The 27,676-nt window shown below is 42.5% G+C and overlaps 1 protein-coding gene across 2 annotated transcripts in view; it reads left to right on the top strand.

The window, feature by feature from the left end:
• NCAM2 (neural cell adhesion molecule 2) overlaps positions 1-27,676 on the top strand; it is a 579,053-nt gene that overhangs the window by 263,780 nt on the left and 287,597 nt on the right. For both annotated transcript variants that reach the window (XM_075335064.1, XM_075335065.1), the window contains exons 2-4: positions 2,855-2,929; positions 5,089-5,295; positions 9,331-9,474. In XM_075335064.1, the coding sequence (XP_075191179.1) occupies positions 2,855-2,929; positions 5,089-5,295; positions 9,331-9,474 (426 nt within the window). The remainder of the gene's footprint in view (positions 1-2,854; positions 2,930-5,088; positions 5,296-9,330; positions 9,475-27,676) is intronic.

The raw sequence follows: 27,676 nt of genomic DNA, 5'->3' as shown, positions 1-27,676 counted from the left end.
AAAGACTGGTCCAGAATCAGTGACGCAATAGCAATTGGAAGAGGTGCTCAATTAAAATGAAAAAATCTAGTGAACACTCCTCTTTAAAGGGCAGCCCATGGTTGTTATTTAAGGTGATTGGTAAAGGTTTGTCCGTCTGCTGAGACTTTCAATGATTCTGAGAACAGGGATATGCAATAGAGCTATGACCATGCTTGGAATATCCAAAGAAAGATATAAGTAGCTAATGTATCTCCGGAAGTCCAGAGGCAGTTAATGAATTGTTGATGCTCATGAATAACCACTGCTCAATGCGGTTGTAACCAGAAAGGATAAAGTGGTGGCCACACTTGGAACTGTGTTATGAACTTTCCTCTGTTGTGGAGTTTTGCAACATGTTTTGGGTCAAAGTCTCACTTTGTCTTGTGGGACTCTGCTGATTAAATTAATTCCCTTTCCTTTGGGGAGCAGAGGGTTAATGCTAGGTTTCCTTCAGCAGCTCTAGACTATTGGTCAAGTGTTTCAAGTTGGGACCACGCCCAGGTTCTATAAATGCCCTCTACATCCACCCAGGGGGGGTTATTTCCTATCATTTGGAAGCTGTGCCAGGTGATGGAAGGAGCTGTGGAACTCTCTCTATTTGTTTTGCTTTGGGCTGCAGCATAGGTGTTTGCTGCAGCATTTCCGGGTGTGGTTGTTTATTGTATGTTAGTTTCCCAGTAGTTTGTCTACTTCCCCACTTTTATGTTGTTTTCCCTCATACACTGTAGAGGCTTCTTTGTGTATGGTTGCCATATGTACGAGAAGTTGTTGTTTTATTTTTACCCCTGTCTGTCCATATTTGTCGGTGCGGTGTAGTCTTCTGTTCTTGCCCATTCCCCCCAACTGGTGGGTTGTGGAGCGGGGTTCATAACACCAGGGACAAGGACAGGAGATATGGCCTAGGTTGGAGACCTGGACCTCCCTACCATTAAGAGTACCTCTGGGTGTTAGGGCGAGCTCAGGGGCGGCAGTCTTAGGGCCAGCTTAGGTTTGCCTGGGTTCACCGGAGACTACCCGTGAAAAACTGCTGGAAAAAAACAGATAATGCCGATTGTTGTAAGCAGCTTTCTCTGGTAGTCCCAAAGATAATAAATGTGCAACTACCTCACCATTCTTACAGAGCATTTCAGTCTCCTATTCTGTGATGGGACCCACACTGGTCAGCAAGCTCTCACTTGTCTTGGCATTCATCTTTACTCCATGTTAAAAAGGAGCATTGCATGCTGGACTTTCAATAAAATGGCCAGCCATGTAATCCATGGACTGGTAACATCTGAAGCCTAAGCTGTCTATTTTTCTCATGCAAGTGCTAACCATATGTTTCACAGATATCACTCCTATTATACTCTGTGGGATAGTTCAGTGTAAGGAGCTGACTGCGGACTAAAAACTAATGGACCAATCTACATAGAGCAGAGCCCATAGCTCTAAGGGATTTAGACTCTTTCCACAATGGAGCACTGGTTATGTCAATATCATTTTTAGTCTCATTGTTGTGTTTACTTGCTTGTCATTTTAAGATACACAGAAGGCCAGGCAGGAGATTAATAATTAGAGTAAAACAATTCTTCTATTACTCCCCTTTGTGTCTAAAGGGCCTTAATTAATCCATTGTTCTCCCAGCAAGTAGTCCAATTATGGGGATGGGAATAGTAGACCCCCTGTGTTGGAGGTGACATCACTACAGGGACTCTCCCATGCAGTCTAAGGTGAGGGGTTCATCCTTAAGAAAATACCTCCACCAATGCACAGTTAGCTTTGGGGGCTGGATTCAATCCTGAGAGAGCGGCTTGAGGTACCGACAATGAAATGGAGGTTGTTGTCAGCTTGAGCTCGATATACATCCTATAGTCATGGTATCCATCATCTGGAGGAGGATAGGTTGAGACTGCAGACTACAAATAAGGAGGATGAGAAAAGGCACTCACCAAAATGTAAAACAAGGTCCTTTATTTAATAAATTTGAGAATAGGTAGGGAGACGATGCAGAGGGCAAGGATGACAGCTGCCATTTTGCACTTAGAGTAGCGCTTCTATGGGTCCATACCCGTAGACCCGTAGAAGCGCTACTCTAAGTGAGAAATGGCAGCCATCGTCCTTGCCCTCCTCATCCTCCCCCTACCTATTCTCAATTTTGGTGAGTGCCTTTTCTCATCCTTCTTATTTGTGATTTTGCCTTTATGGTTCCTATGATTGGCACCTCCTATTTTTGTGTCCCAGATCTCCTCCTTGGCTAGTGATTTTTCTTTTGCTAATTTAACTCGCGTTAGAGTCAGTGGTGCTGGACTGTCTGCTCGCTGTGCTATGACTGCAGACTATATTGGCTGATGATTCAAAAGCTGAGGGCAAGAAAAGGTTTGTAGACAATGGATGTTGCCTGGTACAGTGGCAGTGGAACTACCGGTCCTGGCTTGTGATCTCTTGGACTGTGGGCATCTCGTTTTGGCCATTTACCTGTAGTTGCTGTAAGACCATTGATGGAACAAATAAAGATAATTGCATTGTTAACCTGCCTAGGTGATTAATACAACCAACAACTTCAGTTTACATGTCAATTTTTTCCCTCAAAATGACTGGTCCACACAAAAGCACCGAGATATGTCTGGTGTTGATTCAATTGAACTTCCCAGTTCGAGTCTACAAATCATTGACATGTGAATGAACCCTACGTTTTGGTGTTCAGAAAAGAATTCCAGATGGAGGTCATCTTTATGATATTACGAGTTGATTGCAAAATAAGTTGTGCCACATCTGTAAATTGAATATATTTTTTAATATTTTTAAAGAGTAAATTAATGAGTAATTCCATCATATCTTTCTTTTTGTTGTACAGCTTTACTTCAAGTGTCGATATCGCTGAGCAAAGTTGAGATTAGCGTAGGACAGTCCAAGTACTTCACATGCACAGGTATGTCACTTATTCTCGTATTGTTCTTCACTTTTTATATCATTATTATATATAGAATGTGTAAAGTTGCCAAGGATGAAATCATAATGTAAATTCAGCACTGATGATAAAGTAGCCATGTGCTACGCAATGAAACCACCTATTGCGCCACCTGGTGGAAAACAACGGAGTTAGCATTTTTATCTCAAAAACGGAACAAGATAGAGAAAAAAGTGAATTACAAAGTTGCAGGGCATCATCAATTCAATACAAATCGACACCTTGCATACAGAAATGCTATGATATGAAACCCATGACCCCCAAAACATTGAATGCTGGTCACGCATATGGTACTCATTTAACTTTGATGCTCAAAGTGGCCCCCATCAGCTGCAATGCACATCTGGACTCTGGACAGTATACTGTATCTTGCTGCACGTTGTGCAATATGGTAGGTGACACATTTGCACAAGCATCTGTGATACGTCGTCGTAGGTCCTGCAATGTTGGTGGAGGGGTTGCATACACCTGCTGTTTGATCTGACCTCACAGAAAGACGTCCAATGGGGTCAGGTCAGGTGAGTGTGGAGGCCACTCCACGCAGCCACCATACCCAATGACTTGTAGGAAGGTCTCCATGAGGTATTGCTTCACGTCCGCAGCCTTGTGAGTTTTACATGTTCTAATCATTTTTGTATGCAAGATGTTGATTTGTATTGAATTGATAATGCCCTACAACTTTGTAATTCACTTTTTTTCTCTATCTTGTTCCATTTTTGAAATAAAAATGCTAACTCCGTTGTTTTCCACCAGGTGGCGCTATAGGTGTTCATTGTGTAGCGCATAGATACTTTACTATACCTAGACACCACTTCTATGCCTATAGCTGCCACCATTCTCAAGTTAATGGTGGTGGACAGGATATGGGTGGACACACTGTATATGTTTCTCTTTCTCTATCATTCTACATTACAGACAGAAACAGAGATGCAAATTCAATGCACAGTGTGTAGCCCCCATCCTAGCAAATACAACCTTAGTCCTTAGATTCTTTGACCCTTTTGTTTATAATGTAAGGAAAAAGAGATATTTGATTTATTTGGGCTTTCCAGAATTTTTTGTTAAAAAATGTTGCTTTCTGCTGAAAAAAATGTCATATCAATCCACAGGTTGTGATTAGTATAACAGCTCAGACCCTTTTACTTTATCAGAGCTAAATGTTATCATGGATAACACACGGAGAACACACGTAGCCCATAAACACGGGTCACGGAGGGCAAAACACACCTCTGACACGTCCGTGAAAAATATGCGTGGTTTTTCACAGATGTGTGAAAGAGGCCTAACAGAGTGTGGGGTGTCCCTCTTTACCCCCATTGACACATGAGGTCGTCATTTTGTTTTCCTGATGGCAATTCACGGGAAATGTTAAAAAATTGTATCCGGCAGAAATAAGTTTCCCAACTGACCCATTCTCCGTAGGCTCCCATGTTAAAAATTCGGATCCGGGAGACATCAGATATTTAAAAAAGGTCAAAAAAGATGTGCTTGCACAACTTTTTTTCCCAACAGACCTCTGCAGGATCCGCTTAACAGATGATTACAGGACTTGAATTCAGCCTAAAAGCCATTGTCACTATTGACAATCTAAGGGGATAATTGGCCATGGTCGATCCTAACATTGATTGTGGTCGCTGCAGCAGGGTGTCAGCTGTAGTGTACAGCCAACAGCTGCTGCATTTTCACCTGTCAGGGGATGCTATTCTCTTAAATCTCAGATCAATAAAAAGACGTTGCACGAGGTTAAGATGATGCAGATGTTCCACTTAACTAATCAATGCAGCCGTGAATCTCTGGGGTGAAATAAAACACTCGAAAGCTGGTGCATGATCTGTTTCTCTCGATTTCTTCCCTCATTCTGTAGACTTCAATAGGCGGCTGTAATCTGATCCCGCAGTGAGATGATTGACTATCTTCTTTCTGGGCTGATTTTTCAGGAAGAAATATGACTTTCCGATGAAGGGTGGAGGAATATGACAGCTATATTACAATGTTTCTTACATTTGCCTCTATCATTGATTTATGTTGTGTTTTGTAAAACCTTGACCAATTAAAGATTATTTTTATTTTGCTATAAAAGTGCTGAATTAAAAGGTAATGAAAGTATTATTTTGTAATAGTTTTAGGAGAGGCTGAAACAATTGACTGGTATAATCCGCAAGGAGAGAAGATAACATCAAACCAGAGAGTGGTGGCACAACGAGAGGGCATGAGATCATGGCTCACAATATACAATGCCAACATAGATGATGCCGGTATATATCGTTGCCAAGCTACTGATTCAAGGGGGCATACTCAAGAGTCTACAGTTGTTCTGGAAATTTACCGTGAGTATTTTTGAAACAATGTCATATGTGATTAATATGCTGTGGCTGAGAATTACAGATTTTTTTCTCTTGCATCTTATGGTGCCTTGTTCAGGAAAAATAACATCATGTGATCACGATTAAAGGGTTATTACCATCTCCAAGATCCTATCCCAATATGTAGTAGGTATAATAATAATATTATCAAGAACTTCCAGTTAGAAATGTAGTATAGTTCTCCTGATATAGCCATGTATCTTACCTCATGTGCAGGGCATTGCAGCTTAGGTATCTATGGTTACAACGGCTCATATAATGGCACTTAGTTACTCAGTTCACTTGATCGAAACAATGGATACCTAAGCTGCAATGCCTTTCATATGACGTAACGACATGGCTATATCAGGAGAATTATACTACTTTTCTATTTGGGGGTATTTGCTATTATTATTATTATTATTATTATTTTTATTATTATTATACCTACTGAATATTGTTATAGGATCTTGAAGATGGGAATACCCCTTTAATAACAATTATGTGTTCCTTTTAATTTAATCACCACAATTACAACTATTTATTGCCAATGTTATCCCAAAGACTAATATACTGTATATATAGGGGAGCAACACATTATAATGGTGTGTACAAATTGTACTGTACATATTTTTTCTAATTGTACCTAGGTATTGTTCAGAGCTTTTTTGACCACTGGTGATCCTCATTGATCTAGACCAGAGGTCTCCAACCTTTCAGATGTCGAGAGTCGCATCCAGCTCCTGCCCCATCACAGTAGGGACATTCAGAGCCCCCATTACCGGCATAATGACAGCCAAAGCTTGTTCCCAGAAATCGCACCAAGGACGTTTAGGGGTCCCAACCTTATACCAATCCATATATGCTCTTCTACAGTGGCTACTCCCAAAAGTCACCATCTGGAGACCTGCTAGACCTAGTGCTAATATACCAAGCTGGAAGACAGTCGCAAGCCACACATCACGGGCTTTCAAGCCACATGTGGCTCCTGAGCTACAGGTTGGGACCCATGATCTAGACAATAGGTCTCAAAAATGGCACGATAGAATGGAACATTGTCTATAACTGTGTCAAGGTCCTATTCAATGTGCATGGGACTGTTAAAAATAGTTGAGTACAATGCACACCTGTGTCCAGCAGCTCCAAAGGCCATGAAAAGGAGAGGTGGCATGCATACATCACAACTGCTCCACACTCTAATGGGCCCTTTCAGGGGCCAATGCCCAGAAACAATGTAGGTTCAAGTTGTGTCACCCCCAGTGATCAGCTATGGATAGGTGATAACTTGATAAGATAAGGATGACTGTTGGATAGACAAGACAAGAAAGATACTGTGCTGCTGTGAAGATGGAAAATGCCCAGAGGGTATTAACAGTGATTTTTAATTCAGTGCATTTAAGAGAGAAACCCATCTCCTTCCTCAGGAATAATAACATGAGATTTTTATTTCAACGCATTTCGGAGAGAAACCCTCTCCTTTCTCAGGAACAATCACATGTGATTGTTCCTGAGGAAGGAGAGGGGTTTCTCTCAGAAACATGTTGAAATAAAAATCACTGTTAATACCCGCTGGATCTTTTTTATCTTCACAATAGCATGACGTCTTCCATGTCTATCCAACGGTCATCCTCTTCTCCATGTGGAGCCGCAGTAGCCATGGTGTTCAGGTTTCTAAGGCCACTTTCACACTACGTTGGGACCTCCGTTCAATGGTCCTGTCGGGGATTCCGTATGAAACCCCCCCACAAAACGTGTTTCGGAAGCATGAGGCCATTGACTGTAATGGTGCAGACAGATTCACCGTGTGCTCTGTCTTGCACCATTTTCTGCCGTATACTGTACGCTTTCTGCAGGCGGGCACTCAGTCGCATATACTCCCAAAAATGGTCAATGGGACTGTCGGCGCATGTGTCCGAACCGTGTTTTGTGGGGGATTCGGACAGAATCTTAGACGGGACCACTGAAGGGAGGTCACAACACAGTGTGAAAGCGGCCTAACAGTCAGTTGTGGCTCACACAGCTGCCAAAGGTGAGCTCTCCTTGAGAGTTTTTTTTCACCCTGGTGTCATCTAGTAAGACCCTATTTGTGCTCTATTTGTCTTCCAGCTTTTTTTCTACTAACTTGATAATGTAGAAATATCCCTTTAGGTTACCCACCTAAGGAATTTTCAGTGAGTTTTTGATGCTGCAGAATTTTTGCACCATTTCTGCCCATATTTTGTAAATGAGGTTAGTTTAGGTTTCTTTACAGTATTCTTTATCGCACTTTTTACGCTAAGGTTTTTGTGGGGTTTTTTAGCTGTTGACACTTTTTTTGTACTTAGCTTTCACTTTTTTACTGATGTACGGATCACAAGCATTTTTGAAGACTTTCCACAGTTGAAATGCACTAATAATGCATGTGTGTTTTTTACTTGTGGAATTTCCAGATCTAATTCAAGTCAATTGGGAGAATCTGCACATAAATGTAGTCATACTTGCAAGAGAAATTGACTTGTTGCAGATTTGAAACGCGCACCGCAGGCCAATTTACAGGAGATTTCTATTAATATATAATAATAAATATATATAATGTAAAAATAATAATAGTAATAATAATAATAATAATAATAATAATAATAATAATAATAATTAATACCATCCACTTAAATATGCCGCTTTAAAAATTCACTAAAAACTCATCGGTGGCACAAAGCCTAAAACCTACTGTGCTTTTTTATTTAGCGTAAACTGACCTGTGGTGCATTTTACATCCTCAGCACGTCAATTTTTCATGCGAGTACACTGAGTTCTATGTGCAGATTTTTCCCATAAATTTGCATTAGATCCATGAAATTTACAGGTAAAAAGTGCACATACATTTTTAGTGCATTTCCTGTCAAAGCCATATACTAGAAAGTATGAAAAACCAAGGAGCTTTATTTAAAACAAGACAAAACAAAAGAGATAAAAAAGGCAGCACAAAAAATAATAAAACACAAAAAACGCAATGAAAAGACACAAGTAACCTTGAAATTCTGCAACATCAAAGGTTATGGTGACATATTGGTGGTCGCAAGCCATACCCACATCTTTGCCGGGAAAGGATGCCTGTGCCCTTACACGATTATGTCAAGGGAAAAATAAAAAATATATGGTGTTTAGAATAATTGGAGGAAAAAACGAAAAAGCAAAAATTAAAAATTGCCCAGTTATTATAGAGTTAACCAGACCCTTTATCTACCTTGTGTCACTTATAGCATTGATGAAATCATTCCTGGGCAAAGGAACCGGGGCGTGACTGCTAGCTTTGTGCTCCTATAGTTAGGGGCCCTTTGCACACTACGACATTGCAGGTGCGATGTCGGTGGGGTCAAATCGAAAGTGACGCACTTCCGGCGTCGCTCTCGACATCGTAGTGTGTAAATCGTTTTAACTATAATTACCGAGCGCAAAAGCGTCAGGTATCATATGATCGGTGTAGTGTCGGTCATTTTCATTATTTTGGCTGCAGCGACGGTACAATGTTGTTCCTCGTTCCTGCAGCGGCACACATCGCTGTGTATGAAGTCGCAGGAGCGAGGAACATCTCCTACCTGCGTCCCGACTGCAACGCGGAAGGAAAGTGGTGGGCGGGATTTTTACGTCCTGCTCATCTCCGTCCCTCCGCTTCTTTTGGCCGCCTGCCGTGTGACGTCGCTGTGACGCCACACGACCCGCCCCCTTAGGAAGGAGGCGGTTCGCCGGCCAGAGCGACGTCACAGGGCAGGTGAGTGCGTGTTAAACTGCCGTAGCGATAATATTTGCTACGGCAGCTATCACAAAATATCGCAGCCGCGACGGGGGCGGAGACTATCGCGCTCGGCATCGCAGCATCGGCTTGCGATGTCGTAATGTGCAAAGGACCCCTTAGACTCCTGACTCCACCGCCAACTTTTGCCAGATATGAAAAGATGAAATAGGAATTGTATTTACAGTATTTTTTTTCTTTTATGTTCTTCATAGGGAAGTGAAATAATATTAAATTTCTCTTTACGTTAGAGAAACTGACATTTGAAGAGGTCAGATCACCCCAGGAATTCCGGAAAGGAGAAGATGCAGAAGTGGTGTGCCATGTCAGCAGCTCGCCGGCTCCAATGGTCCGATGGTTGAGTAACGGTGGAGATGTAACAGACATTGATGACAGTTAGTATTTTGGTAACGTTTTAAGTTATGTTTTTCACCAGAGGTTTTATCTTTTGTTTCATAAGTTGTAAGATATTTCTTAATTTGTTCTTTCGATTTCAGAAGTAATTTCATGTTCTTTGTCTTTAACATACAGACTATTAAGACATTTTTGAATAATATGCACACCTATAGTAGTTCTATATATACACTCAGCTGTCTTGAAGTATGCAGAAGAAACCCGTCAGCTTCAGCAAGTGAATATGAAAACAGAAAAAGTTTGGCTGGATTGCTATAAAAATATGAGGTCTCTGTTTAATATTGATTCAAACTCATGCATGACGCGTTTCGGCTGTTAAATGACCTTAATTATAATAATAACTTACTGTTTACCAGTCAGAACGCGTGGTTTGTGAAACGTTTTTCACAGAAATGCATATGGAATTTTAGTCGGGTTTGTATTAGTCGGGTTTCTATTAGTCGGGTTTGTATTAGTCGGGTTTGTATTAGTCGGGTTCGTATGGAATTTTAAGAAGGATTATTAACTAAAGGATTTTATTTTTATATAAATCCAACAGCACTTTTTCTATAAGGAAAATAATTGAATATCTAATATATAAAGCTGAATGTGTGTGTGTGTGTGTGTGTGTATGTCTGGGATTGGCATCTGCACCGTCGCAGCTACAGCCACAAAATTTTGCACACTTACACTTCTGGACCCCGAGAGCATCATAGGCTATGTTGTGAGGCGAAAGTTTAACCACGTGTGTTCCAATTTACCAATTAATTTTGCACCTATCTACATAATGGGGAAAAAGTGAAACGAAAAGTGTATCCGCTCCGTCGCATTTACAATCAAGAAATTTTGCACAGACACCTCATGTGACCCAGGGAACGTCGTAGACTATGTTTTGACAGGGAAATTTAACACCGCGCTTTACAGTTACTCTCTAAAGAACATGCCTCCATTAAAGTAAATGGAGCCTGGAACTACAGGTTATTAGTAGGAGCTGTGATTGGTTGCTATAGGAACAAAAGACATTCATAGTATAAGAAGCTTATACAGTTAGGTCCAGAAATATTTGGACAGTGACACAAGTTTTGTTATTTTAGCTGTTTACAAAAACATGTTCAGAAATACAATTATATATATAATATGGGCTGAAAGTGCACACTCCCAGCTGCAATATGTGAGTTTTCACATCCAAATTGGAGAAAGGGTTTAGGAATCATAGCTCTGTAATGCATAGCCTCCTCTTTTTCAAGGGACCAAAAGTAATTGGACAAGGGACTCTAAGGGCTGCAATTAACTCTGAAGGCGTCTCCCTCGTTAACCTGTAATCAATGAAGTAGTTAAAAGGTCTGGGGTTGATTACAGGTGTGTGGTTTTGCATTTGGAAGCTGTTGCTGTAACCAGACAACATGCGGTCTAAGGAACTCTCAATTGAGGTGAAGCAGAACATCCTGAGGCTGAAAAAAAAGAAAAAATCCATCAGAGAGATAGCAGACATGCTTGGAGTAGCAAAATCAACAGTCGGGTACATTCTGAGAAAAAAGGAATTGACTGGTGAGCTTGGGAACTCAAAAAGGCCTGGGCGTCCACGGATGACAACAGTGGTGGATGATCGCTGCATACTTTCTTTGGTGAAGAAGAACCCGTTCACAACATCAACTGAAGTCCAGAACACTCTCAGTGAAGTAGGTGTATCTGTCTCTAAGTCAACAGTAAAGAGAAGATTCCATGAAAGTAAATACAAAGGGTTCACATCTAGATGCAAACCATTCATCAATTCCAAAAATAGACAGGCCAGAGTTAAATTTGCTGAAAAACACCTCATGAAGCCAGCTCAGTTCTGGAAAAGTATTCTATGGACAGATGAGACAAAGATCAACCTGTACCAGAATGATGGGAAGAAAAAAGTTTGGAGAAGAAAGGGAACGGCACATGATCCAAGGCACACCACATCCTCTGTAAAACATGGTGGAGGCAACGTGATGGCATGGGCATGCATGGCTTTCAATGGCACTGGGTCACTTGTGTTTATTGATGACATAACAGCAGACAAGAGTAGCCGGATGAATTCTGAAGTGTACCGGGATATACTTTCAGCCCAGATTCAGCCAAATGCCGCAAAGTTGATCGGACGGCGCTTCATAGTACAGATGGACAATGACCCCAAGCATACAGCCAAAGCTACCCAGGAGTTCATGAGTGCAAAAAAGTGGAACATTCTGCAATGGCCAAGTCAATCACCAGATCTTAACCCAATTGAGCATGCATTTCACTTGCTCAAATCCAGACTTAAGACGGAAAGACCCACAAACAAGCAAGACCTGAAGGCTGCGGCTGTAAAGACCTGGCAAAGCATTAAGAAGGAGGAAACCCAGCGTTTGGTGATGTCCATGGGTTCCAGACTTAAGGCAGTGATTGCCTCCAAAGGATTCGCAACAAAATATTGAAAATAAAAATATTTTGTTTGGGTTTGGTTTATTTGTCCAATTACTTTTGACCTCCTAAAATGTGGAGTGTTTGTAAAGAAATGTGTACAATTCCTACAATTTCTATCAGATATTTTTGTTCAAACCTTCAAATTAAACGTTACAATCTGCACTTGAATTCTGTTGTAGAGGTTTCATTTCAAATCCAATGTGGTGGCATGCAGAGCCCAACTTGTGAAAATTGTGTCACTGTCCAAATATTTATGGACCTAACTGTATGTGAGGTAATAAGATGTCGGTGGGGAGACGGATAGAAAGAGACATACAGGGAGACAGACGGAGAGACAGACAGAGACAGACAGAGAGGCAGACAGGGGAAGAGACAGAGAGATAAAGACAGACAGGGAAAGAGACAGACAGAGACAGACGGGGAAAGAGACAGACAGAGACAGACCTGGAAAGAGACAGACCTGGAAAGAGACAAACAGAGACAGACCTGGAAAGAGACAGACCTGGAAAGAGACAGATGGGGAAAGAGACAGATGGGAAAGAGACAGACAGACATGCCGACAGGGACAGAGACAGGCAGACAGGGAAGGAGGAGACAGCCAGAGAGATGGACAAAGATAGATGGGGAAAGACACAGACCTTGATAGAGACATATGCGGAAAGAGACAGAGAAATAGAGACAGACAAGGAAAGAGACAGACAGAGACAGGCAGACAGGGAAAGAGACAGACAGGAAAAGACACAGACAAAGAGACGGGGAGACAGACCGGGAAAGAGACAGACCTAGAAAGAGACAGATGGGGATAGAAACAGAGAGATAGAGACAGAGAAAAAAAGAGACAGGCAGACGGGGAAAGAGACAGACGGGGAAAGAGTCAGATGGAGAAAGAGAGAGACGGGGAAAGAGACAGACAGGGAAAGAGACAGACGGGGAAAGAGACCTGGAAAGAGACAGACGGAGCACATTACTTTGCCAATTTAGTTAAATCGGTGTGGAATATCTGTGGTGTTGAAATATATGTTGCAAAATGCTTCTATTAGCTTAGTTTTTGCCTTTTAATAATTACATTTCTATTTGTTCTGTGATTTTTTGTGTACAGAATACATTTTTGTTAATACATTGTATTTTGTTAACAACAGTAATTAACCCGGGCGAAGTCGGATAGTACAGCTAGTCTTATATAAAGTGGATGTAGTTTGTGTTATTTTCATGGGTATTTGGTTTGAAGGGTTCTGGTTTGGAGAATCTATCTTCAGCAACCTACATGGATTGCTAATTTAATAGAGAGGTCCCTCATGTAGGACCATCATCTACCATTACAGTTTAAAATAACTACAAAAAAATATTTAAGTGGACATGTGACACAAAAAGTCCATTGTGAATTATGAACTTTATCTTTATTTTAACAAAATGTGTTGAGGACCTGATTTTTTCATAATTACTATTATATAATTATTACAGGCAGTGGGGTGAGTAGAGTTTAATGGTCCCCGGTGCAAAATTCGGACCTGCCCCACTCTAACTCCTATAAAGACATACCACTTGCCATCCCCCAATATGTAGAAGTGTCCACCACCCTGTTCTAATGTACCCATCCCATGTGTCTTCCTGGTAAATATGTCCCCTATGTTGGTAAATGCCCTACAACCTGGGCCCATCCTAGTAAAAATGTCCCTTATTGTGGTATATATGTGTCACGCTAGGTACTGGGAAGTACCAAATGAATAGCGTAAGGAAAGGGAAGGGATGGTAAAACCCAGTGTCTAGGGAAGAGGGAGATAGTGACCCCTGACTAAGCCTACTATTGGGCCCTGGGTTCCCTCACTGCACTAGATTGGTTCCGCAAGTATGCGCCGAGCCGGATACCTGACCCTAGGCTGACCCTGATCTGGGCCCTAGGTCGGAAAAGGATGGGATGAGCTCTTTGTCAACTCTACTAGGTGCTAAAGTACATACAGGGAAAACAAGCAAGGGAAAACCCACAAACAACTTATCTCTAGTTGTCTCAGGGAGAGAAGGTGCAACAACCACCAAGATTCTCCTGATATATGCAAACTGCCTGCTTGCACTGAAGGCTTGATAAAGATATATCAAATATTACCAGCACCAAGTAATAGGAAGTGAAGGTATATATATAGACAAGGAAAGTACTGATGAACAGCAGCTGACAGGCTGAAAAATTCCCTATTGTCCTAGAGAAAAAAGGATGAAAACCAGGCAGGAATGATAGAAGGTCAGGGAACAGTTTGTGCAGCCAAAAGGCTGTGACCTTCTATAGCCGGACACAACAGGACTGCTGTCACTTGTGACACACCCATGACAATATGTTTCCCATCCTAGTAAATATGTCCCCTTCCTGGTATATGTGCCCTCATCCTGGGCTGCTCCTGGTAAATATGTCCCCTTCCTGATATATACAGTTGAAACCAGAAGTTTACATACACTATCTAAAAAGACACATCTGCATGTTTTTTTTTCGCTATCTGACATGAAATCAAAATACGCCCTTCTCGCTTTAGGCCAATTAGGAACCACAATTATTTATATCTGCCAAATGCCAGAATAATGAGGGAGAGAGAATGTTTTAAGGCATTTGTATTACTTTCTGCAAAGTCAAAAGTTTACATCCATTTCATTAGCATTTGATACCATTGCCCTTACACTCTATGACTTGGGTGAAACATTTTGGATATCCTTCCACAAGCTTTTCACAATAGTTGGTAGGAATTTGGGCCCTTTCCTCCTGACAGAACTGGTGTAACTGAGCCATGTTTGTAGGTCACCTTACTTGCACCGGCCTTTTCATGTTTGCCCATAAATTTTCAATAGGATTGAGATCAGGGCTTTGTGATGGCCACTCCAAAACATTTATTTTGTTTCTCCTTAAGCCACTTTGTAACCAGTTTGGCAGTATGCTTCACGTCATTGTCCTTTTGGCAGACCCATTTCCACCCAAGCTTTAAGTTGCTGGCTGATGTCTTGAGATGTTGCTTCAGTATTGCCACATAATCTTCTTTATAATAATAATAATAAGTTTTATTTCTATAGCACCAACATATTCCGCAGCGCTTTACAATGAAGAGGGGACATGAACAGACAATATGAGACAATATAAAATAACAAAATTAAGATACCAGGAGGCGTGAGGGCCCTGCTCGTAAGCTTACAGTCTATGAGGAAATAGGGGAGACACAAAAGGTGAATGGGGGGGAGAAAAGATTGTCATATATGTTCCAGCCATCGATTTAATAGGGTATTCAAAAGCATTGGTGAGAATTTATACAGGTACAGGGGACGAGAACTGGAAGCAAATTTTTTGAAGGGCAGAAAGGGACTAGATTAGATCAGGGCAGTGAGGTGATAGGCTAGTCTAAAGAAATGCGTTTTTAGGGCCCGCTTAAAGGTGTGGATGTTGGTAATTAATCGGATTTCTCTTGGTAGTGTGTTCCAGAGCATAGGCACAGCTCGTGAGAAATCTTGAAGACGGGAGTGGGTGGTTTGAATTGTTGAAGATGTCAGTCTTAAGTCATTAGCAGAGCGGAGGGCACGGGTGGGGTGATAGACAGAGATGAGGGAGGAGATGTAGGGTGGTGCGGAACTGTGGAGAGCTTTGTAAGTGAGAGTGATAAGTTTATATTGGATTCTGTAACGGATAGGCAACCAGTTCAATGACTGGCAAAGAGCAAAGGCATCAGTGAAGCAGTTGGAGAGGAAAATGATTCTGGATGCAGAATTCAGAATGGATTGGAGGGGGGAGAGTTTAGTAACAGGGAGACCAATTAGTAAAGAATTACAATAATCCAGGCGAGAATGAATGAGAGCGACAGTAAGAGTTTTTGCAGAGTCAACGGTAAGAAAAGGTCAAATTCTTGAGATGATTTTGAGGTGGAAGTGACAAGAACGAGCAAGTGAACGAATGTGGGGAGTGAAGGAGAGATCGGAGTCAAATATAACCCCAAGACAGCGGGCGTGCTGCTGGGGCGTAATGGTAGAGCCACACACAGAAATGGTAATATTGGGTTTCGGAAGGTTAAGAGAGGGAGGAAACAGGAGAAGTTCAGTTTTTGACAGGTTCAGTTTTAGATAGAGGGAGGACATGATGGAGACAGCGGACAGACAATCGGTAGTATTTTGTAATAGTGCAGGGGTGATGTCAGGAGAAGATGTGTACAGTTGGGTATCATCAGCATAGAGATGGTACTGGAAACCAAATCTGCTGATTGTTTGTCCAATAGGGCCTGTGTATAGAGAAAACAAGAGGGGGCCTAGGACTGAACCCTGAGGAACCCCGATCATAAGGGGAAGAGGAGAGGAAGAGGAGCCAGCAAAGGATACAGTGAATGATAGAGCGGAGCATAGTGAGTAGGAGCTGGTGATCCACAGTATTGAATGCAGCAGAGAGATCCAGGAGGATCAGCAGGGAGTAGTGACCATTAGATTTAGCTGTTAGTAAATCATTAGAGACTTTAGTAAGAGCAGTTTCAGTAGAATGTATGGAGCGGAAGAGGGTCGAGGAGAGAATTATCTGACAGACAGCGGATTAAACGGGAGTGGACCAGACGTTCCAGGAGTTTGGAGATGAATGGGAGATTAGAGACAGGTCTGCAGTTAGCAGCATAATTTTCTCATGATTCCATCTATTTTGTGAAGTGCATCAGTCCCTCCTGCAGCAAAACGACCCCACAACATGATGCTGCCACCCCCGTGTTTCACAGTTGAGATGGTGTTCTAAGGCTTCAAAGTTTCTCCCTTTTTGCTCCAAACATAACGATGGTTATTAAGGCGACACAGTTCAATTTTAGTTTCCTCAGACCACAGGACATGTCTCCAAAAATTAAGGTCTTTGTTCCTGTGTGCCTTTGAAAACATTAATCTGGCTTTTTTATGTTTCTATTGGAGTAATGGCTTCTTCCTGGCAGAGTGGCCTTTCAGCCCATGTTGATACAGTACTCATTTCATTGTGGATAATGTCACAATCTTACCAGCTTAAGCCAGCATCTTCACAAGGTCTTTTGCTTTTGTTCTTGGGTTGATATGCACATGTCTTTCCAAAGCACGTTCATCCCTGGAACACAGAAAGCTTCTCCTTCCTGAGCGGTATGATGACTGGACATTCCCATCTTGTTTTTACTTGTGTATAATTGTTTCTACAGATGAATGAGGCACCTTCAGGTATCTGGAAATTTCACCCAAGGATGAAACAGACTTGTGCAACTTCACAATTCTCTTCCTGAGATCTTGTCTGAATAATTTTTACTTTCCCATGACGCTACACAAAGAAGCAGTGTGTTTCAAGTGTGCATCAAAATATGTTTAAAAGTTTAATAAAAAAAAAAAAAAAAGATGTTTAAAAAAAAATACATCCACAGGTTTCTCTCTAACTCAGAATCAGAAGCTTCCAAAGACATCCATCATCATATGGGCTGTCCCATATCGTTAAAAGGCATAGTACTCTTAGTATATGTAAAATTTAGATTTTCCAGAAAGTAATAAAAATGCCTTAAAACATTCTCCTCTCATTGTTCTGGCATTTGTCAAATATTAATAATTTTGGTAGTTTAATTGACCTAAAACGGGAAAGGTTTATTCTGATTTCATGTCAGATAGTGAGAAAAACATGCAGATGTGTCTATTTTAGATAGTAGATGTAAACGTCTCATTTCAACTGTATGTCCCCATCCTGGTCGTCACCCTGCTATATATGTCACCATGCTGGTAAATATGTCCCCTTTCTGGATTATATGTCTCTATTGTGTATCTTAACGCAAGCAAAATAAAAAGATTCGACTCACCTTTCCCGGCTCCCTTGTCACGAGGTTTCCTCCTTTATAGCCAGTGTGCAATGCTAAGCAGCTAACATTGGCGTCCGCGCTGTAATGATGCATGACATCACTGTCATGTTCCCCCAGTCACGGTGCTGCCAACGTTAGCAGCCAGTCACTGTTTAGTTGATGTCTTGTATTGCACCGCAGGGGCCCATCAGGTCTCTGTGCAGCAATGTATTTAAGCTGTATGTGTGCCTTCAGAAGCATAACCAGCTAAAGCAGGTACTGGGGTTGGCGGTCCCCCTTGGGCCCGGTCGTGGACACGACCTCTGTGACTGCAATCATTACGCCCTTGATTACAGGCTCTTCTGCTGCACTTGTTCTTGAAACCTCCCTCACAACTCTCCTTTTCTCATAACGGCTACCTATGGAGGAGCATTCACAGACCGGCACATCAGCCTCATTCAATAGAAAATCACTGCACATGGGAAAGTGGACTGCTCGTCCTTCAGCTACTTTGTTTGACAATAAGAAAACTGATCAGGAGATGCAGTAATACTAATCATATAATAATGAATTGGACGCTTAGTGATAACTTTCAAATAATAGTTTGTTAATTAAATTTTCTCATCTTCGTTGTCTATCGCAGTTTTAATTAGTTTGGGTTTCACAGGTTTCAGTTTGTTAATATTCCTCACTGTGCTGATTAATTTGTATTTTGTCACAAAAATGTAAAACATCTATGAATTAACTACAGTAGGCCTTCGATAAAATCCTAAAGCAAACTATAAGGGATTAGAATAAAAAAATTAATAAATTAAAAAATAAAGCTGATATTTGTTTTAATACTGCCATTGCACACAGTGGGACTGACTAAGCTTCATAAGAATAGAGTTCTGGCTTAATTTGTGCCCCAAAGACAGTTTAAGTGATTCTGGTACGTATGTTACTGTTTTTATACGTATCAGAATCACAGACATACGCAGACCCATTTAAAATCAATGGCTCTGCGCACATATCAGTGATTTCTCACTGTGTGGCGTACCTGCATGTCCGTGTGTTTCGCAAGTCAAGACAAGTCTATTTTTTTCTGGCATCACTGATGTCCCATGGACCACACTATGGTGTGATCTATGAAACACGTACCAAAAAATCACGTACATTTAAAATAAAAAAGCTTTTTAAACTCACCCGTCTCCAGCGATGCTGTCTCCGGCGGCTGCTGTCTTCTATTTCTAGGCCGGCTAATTATTCTCATGCATGTTCACTGCACAGCTTACCTGGAAGTAGCTGCAGAGGGGAGACAGTGGCGGCCGGACACAGCATTGCGAGAGACTTCAGCACCCTGGACAGCAGCAATATGGACAGCAGAGTATAAGTGCCTGATCTCCGTGTATTATCAAGGATAGCACACAGAGAACACACATGTGCCAAAATCATGGCACACGAAGGGACATACGCACCTTTAATCAGTGAAAAACATGTATGTTTTTCACTGACGAGTGAAAGAGGCCTAATCAGTATTTTTAATCAGTATTTGTGTTGCAAAACCAAGAGTGTCTCTAAAACACAAAGCAGCTGTCAGTTTTTTAATTATAGTTTTTTTCGGTAAGGACATGTGCCCATGGTCAGCCTTCCACACATTCTGGATGCTGCGTATTTTCTCTTGCGGAGATGCTAGTGTCCAGCAGAGTGAAGGCAGATAGCCGTAACGTACATGACTGAGGCAGTGATAGATCCAGGAAAGGGTTAAGGAGTAAGGGATGGGGTTTTTACCTAAGGAATGTGGTGGGGGGTGAGCGAGCAGGAGGAGAGATGGGGGCAGGGGCCATATAAGAAATAGGTCCCATGTTAAGGTGTCATTCCTTTGTCCTGGACTCAAAGACTGAACAAGCAGTATGGATGCCTTGCTGAAGAGCGTTCAGGCTGCGGCTTTGACGTGTAGGCCCGAATGGATTCAGGCCCAGCTAGACGAATTGCTGAAGAGTGCCCGGGATACAGCATCTGTCCCTTCTGAACTTTCTGAACATCAAACTCTAAGAAGATCAAGACCTCCTGAGAGACTAACTTCTGAAATGGCCAATAGGACTCACAATAGGATCATAAGTCCTTCTGTTACTTCTAGGAAAAGAGCAAAGCGCAGCACGGCCTCTGATCCTTCTTACAAACCAGGAAGGAAAGTACAGTGTCAGAAGAACAAGGGACAGAGAAAAGAGCCAGACCATCTAACCAGAGAGACACCAAGAAGGCCAAGGAGAAAGTCCAGCTCTACTGAGATGCCAGCCAGAGAAGCAGCCACACAAGCTACAACTGACGTGACCACAGTCCACCATGAATCCTTAGAACTTCCTCAACAAACTTTGCATCATTCTAGAGGACATCATACGGCCTCACCCCAGGAAATGAACCAACACGGGGGGATGGGCTTAGGACACACAACATTTCCGGATCCGTGTTCTCATTACACGAGGAGTGGTAGGAATCCAAAAAGACAACTGCGCAAAAGTACTTTAACCAGACAAAGACTTCATCGGCCGGCTCAGGATGTGAGTCAGGCAATAAATCTACAGCTACAAGACTCAGAAGAGATTCCACACAATGACTATGACACAGATAACGACTCCCCACTAGAGGGCAGCAGCACGCAGCACTTCAATAATGAAGGGGCTGTAGAGACTATAACTAATACGTCACGGACGGCTGGTCAACCTAGGACGCAGCCAGGTATTGGTGAGAACAATTTTTCTTGTCCTATATCTAGTGTAACAACACCTGTAATGAGTCCAGTGGGCGCAGTTGGGGGTATGGGTCCCGGCAATGTAGGATGGGATCTTAATTCAGTAGTACAGCAATTAGTGTCAGGGGTTAAGGAGGCTTTGAGTCAGTCTAGCTTACCCATAACTTCTTCTCCTATTGCTGCATGGTGCGGGAATGGTCGCCGGACATCGGAGATGGTAAGTCAGTCGTGTGCTGATCCAGAGACACAGGAGGACGCAGTAATTTCACAAGGGGTTACATTATCTGATGCAGCAAAAGGAGAATTATATGTATGTTTTGAGGGTCCTCTAGGAATTCATTTGAAACAGGAGGTTAGGGAGAAGATTTGGGCCGACGAATATGTGGAAATATTTTCATTATTGCCCTTAGAAAAATATAACTTGGATAGAGTAAGGTTTGATGAGAGGAAAAGAGAGGAACAAGAAAGACGGTATTGTCTCATCCCCCAAACATTTAGCAATTGGTTCCAGGCCTTTGCCATATTAGCAAGTGTAATAGGCCAAAAAACTCCTGAACATTGCTCTGCCTTATTTTGTTACATGAATTCTATCGGGGAGGCGCACCGTGTGTATGGAGGTTTAGCATGGCTGCGCTATGATGAGCAGTTTCGCCAACGAAAGGCTGGTCGCCAAGGGATTCGTTGGGATCACAAAGATATTGGTTTATGGATGCGTCTCATGACAGCGCCACGTGGGGTTAATCAGCCCTTTCAGGGCTATGTCGGCAGATCATCAGCAATCGGATTGTCGGCAGCAAACAGAAAAGGTTGCTGCTGGCAGTTCAATGATAGCCAGTGCAGATTCGGAAACACATGCAGGTACAGACATGAATGCACCTTCTGTAGTGGAAACCATAGCCTATCAAAATGCTTTACACGAAATAAAACCCCAACAGCAGAGATTAACCAAAAAGGGGGAAACCCCAATTAGACTCGGGGAGATGGTGGGCTATCTAAGCAGGTACCCAGATAGAAAAGCAGCACAATTGCTGGGGGAGGGTTTCTCAGAAGGTTTTAAGATCCCATCTACTTCGGGCCCATTAACCTGTTCTCGTAACCTTGCTTCAACTTATACATATTCTCACATTGTCTCCACAAAACTAAACAAAGAAATTGACCTGGGCCGCATGGCAGGCCCATTCCCCAAAATGCCAATAGAAAACTTAAGAGTCTCTCCATTGGGAGTGGTCCCAAAGAAAGAACCCAATAAGTTTAGGCTGATCCATCATCTGTCCTTCCCTCATGGAAGCTCAGTTAATGATGGAATCGATCAGGAACTTTGCACAGTCTCGTATACGTCATTTGATATAGCGATTGCATGGGTACAGAAGTACGGCAGAGGAGCTTTAATGGCAAAAACAGACATTGAAGCTGCCTTTAGACTCTACCAGTCCATCCAGAAAGCTTCCATCTCTTGGGTTGTCAGTGGCAGGGAATGTTTTTTGTAGACTTGTGTTTACCGATGGGCTGCTCCATCTCATGCTCCTTGTTTGAATCATTTAGCACATTTTTGGAGTGGGTAGTAAAGAAGGAAGCCGGCGTGCGTTCTGTCCTGCATTATCTAGATGATTTCCTATGTATTGGTCCACCAAAGTCATTTGTTTGTGCTTCATTATTGGCAGCGATTCAGTCGGTTTTTAAGCGTTTCGGAGTACCATTAGCATCAGATAAAACAGAAGGCCCGTCTACACTTATCAAGTTTTTAGGAATTTTGATTGACAGTGAAGCAATGGAGTGCAGATTACCGGATGACAAGGTCATTGATCTGCTGGAGGCAGTCAGAGAAGCTAGATCTCACCGTAAGATCAGATTAAAGGATCTACAATCGCTGTTAGGAAAAATGAACTTTGCGTGTCGCATTATTCCAATGGGTAGAGTTTTTTGTAGGCGCCTAGCTGCAGCTACCTCAGGCATAACCTTTCCACATCACTTTGTGCGGCTGGCTAGAACATTAAAGGACGATCTGGCGGTATGGGAACAGTTCTTAATGGAGTTTAATGGGAGGTCATTGTGGATCAGACCACCGGTTTCAAATTTTGATCTAGACATCCACACTGATGCAGCGGGGTCAACTGGTTTGGGTGCATATTGTTCTGGACAGTGGTGTGCAGATAGGTGGCCAGAGAGTTGGAGAAACAATGGGTTAACACGAAACTTAGTACTCCTTGAATTGTTCCCCATAGTGGTTGCTTGTGAAATTTGGTGCAATATTTTCCAAAACCGAAAAGTGAGATTTCATTGTGATAACTTGGGAGTTGTAGAAGTCATCAACAAACAATCAGCTTCTTCCCTGCCTGTTGTTACGTTGCTGCGTCATCTAGTGCTGCGCTGTTTAAAGTCAAATTGTCAGATTACAGCTGTGCATGTCCCCGGTGTGTGCAATTCTGTGGCTGATGCTCTGTCTCGTTTTCAGTGGGACAGATTCCGTTCGTTAGCCCCGATGGCAGAGGTACAAGGCAAGAAGTGTCCGGATTTTCTGTGGTCACTGCCAGTGACACCGCATACGCTCTGATAGAACGGTCTGTGGGTGTAAGCACATGGCAGAGGTACCAGTCAGCATGGAGGGAATGGGAAGACTTGTGTGCTCTAGTGGCACATGATGCCAGTGTACATGACAATGTTTCCTTGTTGTTATTTTACATTAGCAGGGCCTTTGTGGACGGTACTTCATTGTCCAGTATTGATAGTAAAATGTCTGGATTAGCTTTTTGGTTTAAGTTGCACGACTTCACTGATTACACAAAGCATTTTTTAGTTAAGCAGGCCTTAAAGGGTTACAGGAAAAGTTGTAAGAAGACCAGAGATAAACGGCGTCCGATTTCTTTCCAGTTATTGCAGCAGATACTGAGTGTACTAGGCCGCGTCTGTAGCAGTCCGTTTGAAGTGTTTCTCTTTAGTTGTGCATTCACACTGGCCTTTTTTGGAGCTTTTAGAATCAGCGAGTTAGTGTCGAGTAGCTCCACCAGAAGTGGGGGTCTACAAGCCGAGGACGTGCATCAGTACACAGACAGATTGGAATGTTTTCTGGCAAAGTCAAAAACTGATCAACAGGGTAGAGGAAAATGGATCACATTGTTTCCTTTAAGCGGTTCCAGGGCCTGCCCGGTCATCTGTTTTAGAAACTATGTCTCAATAAGGCCAAATATCCAAGGTTCATTACTAATTCATGAGGATTGTAAGTCATTGTCACAATTTCAATTCACAGCAGTTCTTAAAAAATGCCTGACAATATTGGGAGAGTCTCCAAACGCATTCACTTCACACTCATTTAGGATAGGAGCAGCCACAGAAGCTGCTAGATGGGGCTTAGGGCCTGACATAGTTAAAAAAATCGGGAGATGGGAATCGAGCAGATTTAAGAGTTACATTAGATTGCATTTATTATAAATGGCGTACATGTATATATATATATGTGTACATTTTGGTAATCTTATAGTAGTTGTGTCTTCATTTAGACAATTGTGTGATAATTGTGTTTTTGTTTTTTGTTTTAGCTGAACAGCAATGCCTGGTTTGGATCATGGGACATTCATTTGTTTTTTGGGGGGCCTTACGTGCAGCAGTCAGGCCTAATGGCAAACAGTTGGGGTTGCCCAGTTCCTTGGCACGGGTGACATGGATAGGAAAGAGGGGAATGCAGTGGCATCAGCTGTTAAAAGAAATCCAGTATCATGTGGAGTTCTACCGCCCCCCGGACGTCTTACTTATCCATTTAGGTGGTAATGATTTAGCAATAAGAACATCAAGACATTTAGTTAGGAACATAAAGCTTGATATGTTGAATTTATGGAGGTCTTACCCAGAAACAGTGGTGGTCTGGTCGGATATAGTAGCTAGACAAATGTGGAGAACAGCGCGATCAGTGGCTCGCATCAATAATACAAGGATAAAGGTTAATAAAAAAATAACAAAATTTGTGTTGGAAAACGGAGGGGTGGCCATACGTCACCAGATGCTGGAAAATACAAAGGAACAATTTTGGAGAGATGATAAGGTACATCTTAATGACATTGGCATTGATATATGGATGTTGGGAATACAAGAAGGAGTAGAACGAGCCATTAAGTTGTGGAGGAACTCACTCTTGTAAGGTGTCACAAGAGCGAGTCTTGGCGGGATGTGGTTGTTTAAACCCCCTCTTTGTTGGTTGGAGAATTATGTTTTTAATGGGGTCCCTGGGCCAGAGCTCAGCGGACAGTGGAATATGGGTCCCTGGGGAGGAGCTCAGTGGACAGTGGAATAGATGGGTCCCTGGGGAGGAGCTCAGCGGACACAAGGAAAATGATCAAGGGGTATACCCAGATTCCCCCTTGAGCTAGGTGTACACGGCGGAGGGGGATATGGGGCTGGGATTTATAACAACCACATCTCTGGGCCGATAATCTTGTTTTTTCTTGTTGATGTTTTTTCTTATAAAAAATAAAGGGCTGCTGTGGCCAAAATTTTAATCCATGTCACGCAGTGTGTGGTGTCTTATTTATTAGGTTACCAGGAGCGCAATTCACTAGTCCATCAGTCAAGCAGAGTGAAGGCAGATAGCCGTAACGTACATGACTGAGGCAGTGATAGATCCAGGAAAGGGTTAAGGAGTAAGGGATGGGGTTTTTACCTAAGGAATGTGGTGGGGGGTGAGCGAGCAGGAGGAGAGATGGGGGCAGGGGCCATATAAGAAATAGGTCCCATGTTAAGGTGTCATTCCTTTGTCCTGGACTCAAAGACTGAACCAGCAGTTGTCCCACCCACCCTCCCTATAATAAAGGGAAATGTATCAATATCAGGACTTTGCAACACTGTCAATGTTCTAACAATGTTTTGGTATTCAACATCATCGGTATTTTATCAACATTATTAGTATTGTATCGTATTGTATCAATTGTTATCAGTAATGTATCCAAATTGACAATGTCATATCAACATATTAATATTGTATTAACATTTTAATATTGTATGTTACAGCAGCATTTGGCGGCGGCGGGATGTGGTTGTTTAAACCCCCTCTTTGTTGGTTGGAGAATTATGTTTTTAATGGGGTCCCTGGGCCAGAGCTCAGCGGACAGTGGAATATGGGTCCCTGGGGAGGAGCTCAGTGGACAGTGGAATAGATGGGTCCCTGGGGAGGAGCTCAGCGGACACAAGGAAAATGATCAAGGGGTATACCCAGATTCCCCCTTGAGCTAGGTGTACACGGCGGAGGGGGATATGGGGCTGGGATTTATAACAACCACATCTCTGGGCCGATAATCTTGTTTTTTCTTGTTGATGTTTTTTCTTATAAAAAATAAAGGGCTGCTGTGGCCAAAATTTTAATCCATGTCACGCAGTGTGTGGTGTCTTATTTATTAGGTTACCAGGAGCGCAATTCACTAGTCCATCAGTCATGTGTGGGAGAATGTGCTGTCTGCACACGCGATCAGGGTCACTGATGCAGCGTATTTTCGCTAGGCTCTCCCACTGAGAACACTCGCATCTCTGCAAGAACAAACAGTTTGCAGAGCATTAAAGAGAAGCACTGTGGGCAGGGAATTCTCTAAATCCCGTCCACTGTGCTTGTACAGCACAATGCAGCATTTTGGACACAGTGAAAACACTCTGCACCCAAAGCGCTATGAACCCTGATTATGGGCACGTACCCTACGACTAAGGTTACATGTCCAATAATGATCCGTTAGATTTGATCCAGCAGCAATCCATTGGCAAAAAGTTATGCAGATACAACTTTTTTGTTCAGTTTGAAAAATTTGATTTTTGTTCGATGTTTATTTAACATGGGAGTCTATAGAAAACGGATTCATTAATTGATTATTTTTCCCCCTGTTTTCTTTAGTTTGTAAAGGATTCATTTTTTTCTTACTGAATCAGTTTCAAATGGAAGATAAATAGCAATCCATTAACAAATCTAATTTCCATAAACTACTGGTTACTGGACATGGGAACATAGCCGTTGTTTCACTTCTGATTTTGGTATGGAAAATTCTGATCAAATACTGACTAGGGATGATCGAATTCGACACATATTTGGCTTCGCGAATATTCGCTGAACAGATCACCGCTATTCGACTATTTGCGAATATTTGATGCGCAATGTAAGTCTATGGGAAACCCGAATAACAACTATTCGGCCTTCCCATAGACTTACATTGTGCATCGAATATTCACAAAGAGGCGACCTATTCGTCGGATACTCAAGAAGCCGAATATTTGGGTATTCGATCATCCCTAATACTGACATGTCAATGAGCCTAAAGGGGGCTTTACACACGAAATCGCTAACGAGATGTCGGGGTCACGGAGTTTGTGACGCACATCCGGCCTCGGATGAAACGTACGAACGACCGCTAAAGATCAATAATACTCACCTAGTCGTTGATCGTTGACACGTCGTTCAAATCCCAAATATCGTTGATGGTGCTGGACGCAGGTTGTTCCTCGTTCCTGAGGCAGCACGCATCGCTATGTGTGACACCACAGGAACAACAAACAACACCATTCCTGCGTCCTCCGGCAACGAGGTGGGCGTGACTTTCCTGCGGCTGCTCTCTGCCCCTCCAATTCAATTGGACGGCTGCCATGTGACATCGCTGTGACACCGCACGAATCGCCGCCTTAGAAAAGAGGCAGTTCGCCGGCCACAGCAACGTCGTTAGGCAGGTAAGTTCGTGTGACGGGTGCTAGCGATATTGCGCGCCACAGGCAGTGATTTGCTCGTGATGCACAAACGACGGAGGTGGGTACTTTCACAAGCGAAATCGCTAGCAATGTCGCTGCGTGTAAAGCAGCCTTTATTCAGACGAGTCTGTAGCACACGTATTCTGTGTTTTTCACGGAAAGAACATGTACCATACGTGAAAAACGCTGATGATGCACAGTTAAAATACTGACCAAACACTGACTACACACTGATGACACATGGATTCAAAAACACTGATGACATTGGTGCCGTTTGTGTGCATGAAAAACACATGTCTGAATGAGGCCTAAGACTGTGCACCTGGGCTCCTTTAGATGCTGGTCAAGATTCCTCAGGGTAAACTGCTTTAGGATAGCACTGATGGCCATTTTTGTGAAGCAGCGGTGCCATTTGCCATTGTTGTTGTGGTGACTCCGCTGCTGCTGTCCTGTTACGTATAGAGTGCGGTTGGCTTGACATTGAAAACCATCCAAGAATGAGCATGCCACTTCTTTTGCCCACTTCAGGGTTTCCTAAAGTAGTTAAAAAAAGCAGCAGAAGACAGA

Source organism: Anomaloglossus baeobatrachus, chromosome 2 (genome assembly GCF_048569485.1).
Source record: "Anomaloglossus baeobatrachus isolate aAnoBae1 chromosome 2, aAnoBae1.hap1, whole genome shotgun sequence".
Lineage (NCBI taxonomy): Eukaryota > Metazoa > Chordata > Amphibia > Anura > Aromobatidae > Anomaloglossus > Anomaloglossus baeobatrachus.
This window is presented reverse-complemented; position numbering and strand designations above follow the sequence as displayed.